Source organism: Pecten maximus, chromosome 1 (genome assembly GCF_902652985.1).
Source record: "Pecten maximus chromosome 1, xPecMax1.1, whole genome shotgun sequence".
Classification (NCBI taxonomy): Eukaryota; Metazoa; Mollusca; class Bivalvia; order Pectinida; family Pectinidae; genus Pecten; species Pecten maximus.
In genome coordinates, this window is record NC_047015.1 from 23242375 (window position 1) to 23255304 (window position 12930).

At 37.3% G+C, this 12930-nt stretch overlaps 1 protein-coding gene across 2 annotated transcripts in view; it reads right to left on the reverse strand.

The window, feature by feature from the left end:
* The window catches only part of LOC117328142 (protein FAM149A-like), an 85594-nt gene that overhangs the window by 53632 nt on the left and 19032 nt on the right, over positions 1-12930 (reverse strand). Inside the window, exon 1 of one of the 2 annotated variants that reach the window (XM_033885636.1) lies at positions 5420-6223. The exons of the other annotated variant lie outside the window; for it this stretch is intronic. Coding sequence (XP_033741527.1) covers positions 5420-5550 — 131 coding nt within the window. The 5' untranslated portion in view covers positions 5551-6223. Of the gene's footprint in view, positions 1-5419; positions 6224-12930 lie in introns of those variants that run through there. 2 annotated transcript variants of the gene reach the window in all.

Below are 12930 nucleotides of genomic sequence, written 5' to 3' on the forward strand. Positions count from 1 at the left end.
TAGACCATACATTCCGCTTTATTGGGTGACCTCTTTGCGGGTGCTTTTTACCCGATTAACTGACTTATGCAATAAGCCGAAATGCATGTCGCCATCTAGGATTTGGTCTGTAATGGTTGTCAGACTTGGGTCAATTTTGGATGAAAATATTTACGTTTATTATTAATAAACAGTGTTTTTGTTTGTGCTTTTACTGATGTAAAATTGTCAGATTACTATTCCATATTGTATAGAAATATGTGTATTAAGATAATAAAATGTAGCACCTCAATTCGGGGCTGTGTATCCATGTTTCATCCACGTGTTCCTAATTTGACATACGATCTAAGGACTTGCCGACAACTAAAGCTCAAATCCCTTATGTTTATCATAGAGGCATAAAAGCTATGAAGTTTTTAATATTCCATATTATTTTCAATTGCCAAAGCACAGAGATTGGAGAAACCGAGTTTATTTGGGTCGTTTCCATTGGTATAAATACGATCTTGACACTGGCAGTCACTGATAAAACAACACGAAATCCAATTTGGTGTTTTTATTAACCAGTTCTAATCCATACCTGAGTAGGAATTATAAGCTAACGATGGGCATCTGTCCGTTTATCGCTACTGTTTTTTTAATAACTCACCTGTGTACTGGTGTCATCACATTTCCCCGTGGCCAACCCCTCACTTTTAATCCGCCACAATTAACAGTTATCAATCGGTCTGCAGCGATGTCAGACCCAGGTTAAAACCTATTGTTTAGGTTTCTGCTTCGAAGATTTTACATCCCAGAAGTAAAAGTTTAATTTTCTAGTGGCTTAATTATGCTTTTGAACACCCATTACGATGGCCTGCTGCTGACTCTAAAAATAACATTTAGTTTTACCCACAATGCCTAATCGATTTCCAACCCAATTAAACAATTTTTTTTAACATGATTCAAGAGAAAATGGTTTTGGTTTTTGAATTTTTACCCCACTTAACGAAATACCCTATTAAGCGTTACCCGATTAAGTGGAATGTACTGTATATATTTTATGTAGACCATATAACTACATGTGATAGATATATATCTTTTATTAAGACCATCATGAAACCTGCTCCCAGGGCACATAACTACATTATGATATAAGAGGTTCCCTACCAATTTATTAAAGATACTCATTGCGGAACAAAATGAAATATTAGTATGGCAATCATTGCGTTGGAGTGTTTTATCAATAGAACATTTGTTTAACTGACTCAAATATTCAAAGACGACACAAAATTGAACGTAACAGCTGAATATTACACTAATCACTTTTATAAATCCAATTATCGGTACTGTCCTTGACTTGGTACAGTAGGTATACTATTATTTCTTACAGTGATGTTAAAGGTTCACCGCAAGATTTATTCATGCATTTCAACAAATATTTTGGAAACTGGCTGGAGTGCTAAGCAATGTGTGTATTTCACATGTGTCAGTGTGTTTACATGAAATCTCTTTATCCATTTACTGACACAAGATAAATGTTCCAAAATAGAATTATATATTTTGTTCTGAGGATATAAATTCACGATAAAGGTAAGTGGAATGATTAGAAAATGTATATTTGATTTTGTTGGGGAGATTATTCACACATAATGACACTGCAGACCTACCACTGTACCAGGAAAAGGGAAGTTCAAGGGTACCGGTTAAAGGGCCAACATTATACATCACGAAAACTTCATTCAAATGACTATGCAGTGACTGATCCATTTTGTCATCCATTTTGTCATCCATTTGTGATTTGGGGTCCAGCGCATATTAAAAATTACGGGAAGTCAGTTTTGGTTAATTTGTCATGTTCAATGAGATATCTCACTTCTATGCAGATTTTAATTTACCATCATAAAATTCTACTTCATATGACTTTAACTCCAGATTATTTGATCTTTCATTGACGACACTCCTCTCACCCATTTACGCTAATGTTGACCACCAGCAAATCCGGAAAACATAGCCATGTTGATGTTTTTGATTGACAGATGACAAAGATGTTTTGGATTGACAGACGACAATAAAAACAGCAAATTTAAATATCAAAATGTATAGCCCGTGGTAATTTACACCTGCGCAAGCCCATGAGGAACATCACCTAAAGTAACAAAAATGTCGCGATTTTTTTCACACACTTTCTCCCTCATTTTGGATGTGGAATGAGGGAGATCTCCCTCATCGGAGGTTTCAGAGGTTGACATGTATGATATATATTGTTTATGTAGATCCCCATTAACCTGCTAGGGCACATAACTACATGTGATATATATATTGTTTATTTAGATCCCCATTAACCTGCTAGGGCACATAACTACATGTGATATATATATTGTTTATGTAGATCATCATTAACCTACTAGGGCACATTACTACATGTGATATATATATTGTTTATGTAGATCCCCATTAACCTGCTAGGGCACATTACTACATGTGATATATATATTGTTTATGTAGATCATCATTAACCTGCTACTAGGGCACATAACTACATGTGATATATATATTGTTTATGTAGATCCCCATTAACCTGCTACTAGGGCACATTACTACATGTGATATACAAGATAGTTTATACTGGTAAATATATTTATATATTCTGCCTTTAATGGCAGAGTATGTGTCTTTGTGGTAAATGGTAAACATCTTATATTTTTTTGATATAATTACATGTGTACACTAGATGATCATCAAACTTGCTCCCTGGAGGTAAGCCTGGTCTTTACCTCCACTTGTAATGACAAACTAATACTGCCTAATTTGAATCAAAGAGCTCCCATTTTAATCTCAGACAAAATATGTTAGTCCTGGTAATAAGTAAGAATGATAAGATACTTTATTCCTGTATTATAAGTAAACCTGGCAGTGGGAGAGTTCTAAAGGCCTTCTAGTAACCTAGACACACCAATCACCCACTGGTTTAATGCACCTAGAACAAACGAATAAATGGAAAATGCCACTGGTGTGCAGTAAGTGTGAGAAATCTACAGCTTTGCCATGACTTGTTATATAACTGCCTCAATTAACACTCTCAACACAGCTTTTTAAATAAGACCTTTATGAAATGTTAATTTGGCATGAAATAAATTTGAATTTTATACAAACAAACTGCTGTATGACCCATTAAAATAAACAGCAGGTAGTCTGGTAAGCTCTTTGATATACCCATAATCTGTACAACACCAACGACCAACAAACCAAAATTAACAAGAGATTGTTGACAATAATCTGTACAACACCAACGACCAACAAACCAAAATTAACAAGAGATTGTTGACAATAATCTGTACAACACCAACGACCAACAAACCAAAATTAACAAGAGATTGTTGACATGTTATCTGTGTTATTTTTATTCCATGAGCTTATGGTCCATGGCCATTATTTACAGCCATTCAACAAAAACAAATCTCTTACTATAGAGAATTTAATTTCTCCACACACAAATCTCTTACTATAGAGAAGTTAATGTAATGACAGGCACCAAACACAAATCTCTTACTATAGAGAAGTTAATGTAATGACAGGCACCAAACACAAATCTCTTACTATAGAGAAGTTAATTCCTAAGACAGAATTGACAGCTTACAGTAATGACAGGCACCAAACACAAATCTCTTACTATAGAGAAGTTAAGTTCTCCAAACACAAATCTCTTACTATAGAGAAGTTAATTTCTAAGACAGAATTGACAGCTTACAGTAATGACAGGCACCAAACAAAAATCTCTTACTATAGAGAAGTTAAGTTCTCCAAACACAAATCTCTTACTATAGAGAAGTTAATGTAATGACAGGCACCAAACACAAATCTCTTACTATAGAGAAGTTAATGTAATGACAGGCACCAAACACAAATCTCTTACTATAGAGAAGTTAAGTTCTCCAAACACAAATCTCTTACTATAGAGAAGTTAATTTCTCCAAACACAAATCTCTTACTATAGAGAAGTTAATGTAATGACAGGCACCAAACACAAATCTCTTACTATAGAGAAGTTAATTTCTATGACAGAATTGACAGCTTACAGTAATGACAGGCAATCAACCACTTGTTAAGCTATTCAACAAAAACAAATCTGTTTTAATAAAGAAGTAACGTTTCTAAAACATTCAAACAAATTGATAGTATGGGCACTGTAATGAGTTTTAATTAGAAATCCACCTACATACATGAGAGCTCAGTGAATCTCACAAATTTGTCTAATATATTCCATTCCACAAAATACAAATATATCCAGGAAAATATGTCTTTATAAACAATCAGATTACTGCATGCAATCCATATTTCCCCATATACACTGACAAAATTAGTGATAAAATTAATAAAGGTGTAACACTAAAAATGGGAAACCCAATTTTAATATGAAACTCACTATTTCAACCATCATAATATTACTTGTTCTATTACGAGGTTGTAACACTCAAAACAAAAAGAATGTCTACCAAAGAAATGACTCAACAAATCAATGATATAGCTCAATGTCACCTGGTTAACAAAGGGCATTAACTCTATATATGGTGGAATGAAAGTTTCTGTATGACATTATCCATCATCCCAAGATATGTACTCAAATGTAAAATTTGTGTGGTAAAAGGAAGACAAGGTTATGTATGGACACAGGGAGGGAGTGTAAACTTCCAGTAAGGTAGTAGTATAGCTAGTGGGCTACAAACTCTCAGTATATTATGTTAGGTGAAGCACTTTTAATCTATGTGAAATGATTAACAATTAGGAGGTTATGATATCAATTTTGTGATATTACGCTAATTATATTCAAAAACTTTACATTAAAAAATATGACTTTATGTGCTGTTCTTAGATCGCCTAAAAAATCAATTTGAAATCATGAGATTATTTCTCCTGACAATATGTATACTTTGTATTATTTCACTGAAGACAGAAACCAACTCCTGTAACTGTAAAGCCATTTTTATGCCCTGGTTTTCCTTTCACCAGTTTCAACCTTGATCACCATCCGTTTTACATACCATTGGTGAAATCTGGCAGGATAGAAATGTTAAATTCACATCCAATGGGATGATTCAACCTACCAAACCTAAAACACAGGTACCATAATTGTTTACAAGTCCCTGTGTTACCAGTTATAAGAGATACATACCTACCAAACCTAAAACACAGGTACCATAATTATTTACAAGTCCCTGCGTTACCAGTTATAAGAGATACGTACCTACCAAACCTAAAACACAGGTACCATAATTGTTTACAAGTCCCTGTGTTACCAGTTATAAGAGATACATACCTACCAAACCTAAAACACAGGTACCATAATTATTTACAAGTCCCTGCGTTACCAGTTATAAGAGATACATACCTACCAAACCTAAAACACAGGTACCATAATTGTTTACAAGTCCCTGTGTTACCAGTTATAAGAGATACGTACCTCGAGCCGACAGGGAGAATGTGTGCTGTACGTAGTTGGGTAGGGGTGACACTGGCTGTCCTCTCTGTGTACCCAATCCTTCCTGGCACCCCTGGCCGTGGATTCGAACCAACAATCTCCAAGTGCAACATAACAGTGAGTGCTTCCTAACAGTTAAAGCTTCTCACTATCATGTAGATACAAACCCACACTAACTTCCAGAAACAGGCAGTATATATCCCAACATGGTAAACACAGACCAAACACAGCTCCGTTTATCACATTTTGAAAATATATTTTTTATATACAACACAGAAATTACATCGGAATCACAATTGGTAAGACAGTTTGTCGTTTTCCATTCTACCACTGTAAACACACACAAGCAGTGCTACAACAATAATCCACTACAATAGGCCTGTTTATGTCCTTACACAAAATCTGTCAAACCATAATCCCAAAACAATAAATCCACACACAGCCAAACAGCTTGATTCTAAACAGAAAGTTGAGTCTTTGTCAAACCGTTGTTATTTCATGCTCTTAGTCACATGTAGTTTCTCTAGCTTCCCATAAATGTTAGTAGTTTTCATATATGCACAAAGTGTTCACTTCTCTACTTGTATTACATTTAAACTGTATGATCAATTCAAATATGAAAAAAGTCAGAGCTTTTCTTTCAAATCATTTTGACCAACTACTGACCATGATCCTTCTGATCTCGTGATAATGGGGATCAGGCTGTGACAGTTGTCAGTGAGGTGTGTATTAGTCCTGTCAGTAGGTACAGGTGGATTCTACTGTGTATCCGACCGATCCATTCGTACAGGCGGGTGGCCCAGTGTTTCCTTGTGGAATTTACATAATTACCTGTAGAAGTCTCCTGCGAGTAGAATAGGTGTGCGGTATTGACAGTGGTTTGCGACACTTTCCCTGGCAGGCCTTCTAACCATTTATCTGGGTTCTCCAGGACAGGACTTACAGATCAATTGATCTGGTCCGTAAGGTGTTTATACACACTGCTGGATACCCACACGGTCACACCTGTAGCCAGCCTGTACTATCTAACCAATATATAACGGTTCTCACTACTGTTGATTTATCTATTCCAGTTTTTTATATCACTTCAAACCTTGAAGGAGCACCCATAAATCTTCACAAATCTTATCTTTTCTCTAAAGTTTCCCACATGTTAGAACATGACTACCTTGTCCTACATTTACAAAACGTATACCATCTTTGAGTTGTACTGCCTTCGAGAAGTTCCATTTAGTTCCATATGCATCGTATCAGACTTTGTTCAAGTCCCCACTATACCAGTTAGAAATGTTCCCATACATAACAGTACACAAGGTTCAATTCAGAAATGAATGCATTAAACGTATCACAAGTATGAGATTTTGTTTTATTTGCATGTATGACTGGCATTGAAAAGTGACACGAAAAACTAAAAGGGCAATAAAAATAGAATATTCCCTGCTGTAAAATATAAATGCAATTCACTAAATATTTCATGCATTTTGGTCATGTAAGAAGGGTTTTTAATCCATTCTACATGAATTCATGGAAAACATAAATATGAATTCATGTTTTGAAATGGTGGGACAAAAGAAAGGTGATCCATTAAATCAGCCTGATCCTGCCAGATGACTGCATTTCAATAGTTTGGTAATGGAGTGCAAGTTTATCTCCTGCTGGTCCTGTTATCACAGTCAAGTTTATCCCCAAGTCACAACTTACACTTGTACATCATGTTACCAGGGTTGGTGAATTAGTGCACCATGTGACCAGGGTTTGATAGGTTAGTACATCATGTGACCAGGGTTTAATAGGTTAATACATCATGTGACCAGGGTTTGATAGGTTAGCACATCATGTGACCAGGGTTTGATAGGTTAGTGCATCATGTGACCAGGGTTTGGTGACTTGTTACAACATGTGACCAGGGTTTGGTGACTTGTTACAACATGTGACCAGGGTTTGGTGAATTAGTACATCATGTGATCAGGGTTTGGTGACTTGTTACATCATGTGACCAGGGTTTGATAGGTTAGTACATCATGTGACCAGGGTTTAGTGACTTGTTACATCATGTGACCAGGGTTTGGTGAATTAGTACATCATGTGACCAGGGTTTGGTGAATTAGTACATCATGTGACTAGGGTTTGGTGACTTGTTACAACATGTGACCAGGGTTTGGTGACTTGTTACAGCATGTGACCAGGGTTTGATAGGTTAGTACATCATGTGACCAGGGTTTAGTGACTTGTTACATCATGTGACCAGGGTTTGATGACTTGTTACATCATGTGACCAGGGTTTAGTGAATTAGTACATCATGTGACCAGGGTTTAGTGACTTGTTACATCATGTGACCAGGGTTTGATGACTTGTTACATCATGTGACCAGGGTTTAGTGACTTGTTACATCATGTGACCAGGGTTTGGTGACTTGTTACATCATGTGACCAGGGTTTAGTGACTTGTTACATCATGTGACCAGGGTTTGGTGACTTGTTACAACATGTGACCAGGGGTTGGTGACTTGTTACAACATGTGACCAGGGTTTGATAGGTTAGTACATCATGTGACCAGGGTTTAGTGACTTGTTACATCATGTGACCAGGGTTTAGTGACTTGTTACATTATGTGACCAGGGTTAAGTGACTTGTTACATCATGTGACCAGGGTTTGATGACTTGTTACATCATGTGACCAGGGTTTAGTGACTTGTTACATCATGTGACCAGGGTTTGGTGACTTGTTACATCATGTGACCAGGGTTTACTGACTTGTTACATCATGTGACCAGGGTTTGGTGACTTGTTACATCATGTGACCAGGGTTTAGTGACTTGTTACATCATGTGACCAGGGTTTGGTGACTTGTTACATCATGTGACCAGGGTTTGGTGACTTGTTACATCATGTGACCAGGGTTTAGTGACTTGTTACATCATGTGACCAGGGTTTAGTGACTTGTTACATCATGTGACCAGGGTTTGGTGAATTAGTACATCACTTCAGCAGTATTGCATGATGTCCTTGTTCTGAGACCAACAAGTACCATACTGTGGTTAGCAAATTCACAATTAATAGCATACCTTCAATAAATGCTTGATAGAAATATTTCAAAAGAATGTCTTTTTGATGTCGTTCATAATATTAATTATGACCTTGATAAATGGAGAAGCCAATGAGTATTTCATGTTTGTATTTTATTTAGATCATCACATTGTCTAAACTTTTCACATTACTAAGCAAGAGGCAGTTTATAAACTTGTATGTATCTATAAACTTAACTGAACAATTTCTTCATATTCAATATTCCCTAAGGAATTACAACTAGAATTACATCAAAACCATCCAGCACTCGATCTATTTGAGAATGAAGAAATAATATTTTCATTAACCATTGCATATTTTTAACAATTATGGCCTTGACAATGAATCACTACCAGCTAAAAAGGACAGACCCATTTATCCTTTCCTACCCTCCAAAAGACAGACCCGTTTATCCTTTCCTACCCTCCAAAGGACAGACCCATTTATCCCATTTATCCTTTCCTACCCTCCAAAGGACAGATCCATTTATCCTTTCCTACCCTCCAGAGGACATATCCATTTATCCTTTCCTACCCTCCAAAGGACAGACCCATTTATCCTTTCCTACCCTCCAAAGGACAGATCCATTTATCCTTTCCTACCCTCCAAAAGACAGACCCATTTATCCTTTCCTACCCCCCAAAAGACAGACCCATTTATCCTTTCCTACCCTCCAAAGGACAGATCCATTTATCCTTTCCTACCCTCCAAAGGACAGACCCATTTATCCTTTCCTACCCTCCAAAGGACAGATCCATTTATCCTTTCCTACCCTCCAAAGGACAGACCCATTTATCCTTTCCTACCCTCAAAAGGACAGATCCATATTTATCCTTTCCTACCCTCCAAAGGACAGACCCGTTTATCCTCTCTTCCCTCCGAAGGACAGATCCAATTATCCTTTCCTACCCTCTAAAGGACAGACCCATTTATCTTTTCCTACCCTCCAAGGGAGAGACCCATTTCATTTTTGTAACAGGAGGAGAAAATGTAGCAGCCAGACCGGGGTTCAAACTGGGACCCTCCAAACTCTAGACAGACACTTTACCACTGAGCTACCTGGTCGCCGATGATTGACCCAGTCCAGTTCCACTACATTCCTCCCTCCTTTTTTCAGGTCTTCGCCCCCGAAGACCAGAAGTTTGGATATCACCTTGCTAAGCATGATAACTCCTAATGCTCAAACAAGGGGAGGCAAGCTCACCAATTTTGTAACAGGAGAAGAAGAAAATGTAGCAGCCAGACCGGGGTTCAAACCCAAGACCCTCCAAAGTCTAGACGGACACTCTACCACTGAGCTACCCATGTCGCCGATGTTCTACTCAGTCAAGTTCCACTACACATTTATCCTTTCCTACCCTCCAAAGGACAGACCCATTTTTCCTTTCCTACCCTCCAAAGGACAGACCCATTTATCCTTTCCTACCCCCCAAAAGACAGACCCATTTATCTTTTCCTTCCCTCTAAAGGACAGACCCATTTACCCTTTCCTACCCTCCAAAGGACAGACCCATTTATCCTTTCCTACCCCCCAAAAGACAGACCCATTTATCTTTTCCTTCCCTCCAAAGGACAGACCCATTTACCCTTTCCTACCCTCCAAAGGACAGACCCATTTATCCTTTCCTACCCCCCAAAAGACAGACCCATTTATCCTTTCCTACCCCCCAAAAGACAGACCCATTTATCCTTTCCTTCCCTCCAAAGGACAGACCCATTTATCCTTTCCTAACCTCTGAGGGACAGACCTGTCTGTCCTTTTCTACCTGTTTCTTTCTTCTAAGGACAAACCTAGCTGTCCTTTCATACCATCAAAAGGATAGGCCTGTTTGTCCTTTCTTACCCTGGCCTCCCAAGGACAGACCCATTTATTTCTGGCTAATCACTTTGAACACTGATCAGTATGTGGGAATTGAAGGCTTCACACAACAATTGCTTTGTTAGCAAGCATGTAAACAACCAATATCTCGCAATCATACATTATAGAACAGGGACGGTTGTCCTCTCCATTACAAATCACTATTATCTACAAGAAACACCATATCATAATGCAGTTTAAAGGGAACACCCCAGGTAGGGTAAATTGGCTAATACATCTAGATTGTCTCAGGTTTTATACTTTTTTTTTTACCCAAAACCAGTCTGCCTGCTTGTGAGAGTTGGGAATATATAGTCCCTAATATTTTCTAGAAAATGCAAGAATTTTTCTTAATTTTGGCTAGTTTGGGAGAAAAAGTCTATTTTCGGCAGTAAAGTAGGGCAAACAACAGCACTGTCATGAAACAGATCAGAGGCTTTTTACATATCAAATTATATATCAACTCATTATATCATAGAAACATACCAAAGTCGGTCTGCATATGTGTTCATTATATCATAGAAACATACCAAAGTCTGTCTGCATATGTGTATTTTTAACATTACACATTTAATCAAATGTTCCTTCATGATAATACACCATATCATACAAAAATATAACTAGAATTGTGCTTGATTCTCATACAATGTCTGGTCAACACTGAAATAGTTAATACACTACAAAACAAGGTTCAACAAGAGGCCCATGGGATCTGTATCGCTCACCTGGTTGGATTTGATAAAATGTCAAAATAATGTTCATGTTCAATTTGTTTTATTTGTCAATCTCAAACAATGCTATAGATGGTTAAAGTGTGGGGATCCCAGCTGCTTTAAAGAAATAACGAAGTCCAAACTCTCTAAGGGTCTGAAAGACCTCAAGGATTGTTTTTACAACATGCATTCATAACTTTATGACAAGTACCGATTTAAAGGAATTATCTTTATTTCCCCTATGGGGCCCCACCCCTTTGGCCCATTGGGGGTCAAAATCATCATTAATGCAAAATCTGTTTCGCTTTCCCAAAGGATGTTTATGACCAAATTGGGTTCAAATCCATTCATAACTTAATAACTAGTAGCGATTTAAAGGAATTACCTCTATTTCCCCTATTGGGCCCCGCCCCTTTGGCCCCTCGGGGATCAGTGTCAACATTTATGCAAAATCTGTTCTCCTTCCCTCAAGAATGTTTCTGACCTAATTGGGCTCAAATCCATTCATATCTTTATGAGAAGTAGCGATTTAAAGGAATTACCTCTATTTCCCCTATTGGGCCCCGCCCCTTTTGGGTCAGTCACCATTGATGCAAAATCTGTTCCCCTTCCCCCCAGGATGTTTCTGACCAAATTTGGTTCAAATCCATTCATAACTTAATAAGTAGTAGCGATTTAAAGGAATTACCTCTATTTTCCCTATTGGGCCCCGCCCCTTTGGCCCCTTCGGGGTCAGAGTCACCATTTATGCAAAATCTGTTCTCCTTCCCCCAAGGATGTTTCTGACCAAATTGGGTTCAAATCCATTCATAACTTTACGACTAGTAGCGATTTAAAGGAATTGCCTTAATTTCCCCTATCGGGCCCCGCCCCTTCGGCCCCTTGGGGGTCAGAGTCACCATTAATGCAAAATCTGATCCCCTTCTACCAAGGATGTTTCTGACCAAATTTGGTCAATATCCAATAAGAAGCAAATGTTGACGGACGGATGACGGACGCCGCGCCATGGCATATGCTCACCGGACCTTCAGTCCAGGTGAGCTAAAAACTATAAAAGATCATTTCTATCTTCAAATGTTTAATATTTGAATTACCACATTACACCAGTTATGAATGCTGTCATCAATAATGATTTAACTTGGTGTTGTTTTGGATTTAAAAGCATTCTAAAAATATTTTTTTTAAACTTTATAAAATGGGAAAATATAAAACTTTTTCTTTTCAAAAATGTCTAAAACACTTTAGTACGTAAGTTTTTTGTACACAGACTCAAGCTTGGGGATAACTGGTTTTTCTGATGTAAAATTCTTTAAAGACAGGTTGTAACATTTTTTTGCATATTTGACATGACATATTTGCGCTTACATGAAATTCCTTTATGCTGAAATTAAATTATTTCTGTTACATCCAAGTTTTTATCAACCAAGGCACAATATACTCTGAGCTATAACAAATAGGTGGATAGATCTATATCCCATCATGATCATCAACAACAAGTTCCTGAAACAGCTATAAAACCATGCAAAAGACAGAGTATTGGATGTTTTATACCTAACATGGAACAATATCACGCATACACCAATACAGGTATTCTTACTTCACAAAGTACTATATATACGGTACATCAACTCCCATTTGATATCAAAGAGATTTATTCATTTTTGTTCAATCAATTATTCAGTTTGTAGAGATATATGGGATATGTATCTTAGTAGAAGTATAATGAAGGACTGACTACCCTATGTCATATAAAATCAATATAGTGAAGCATAGCAAATATTACAAAAGCAGGCAGCAGGCCTAGAACTAAGCAACCAACAACAAAAATCTTGTTTGTCTCAGAGCAGACAACTAG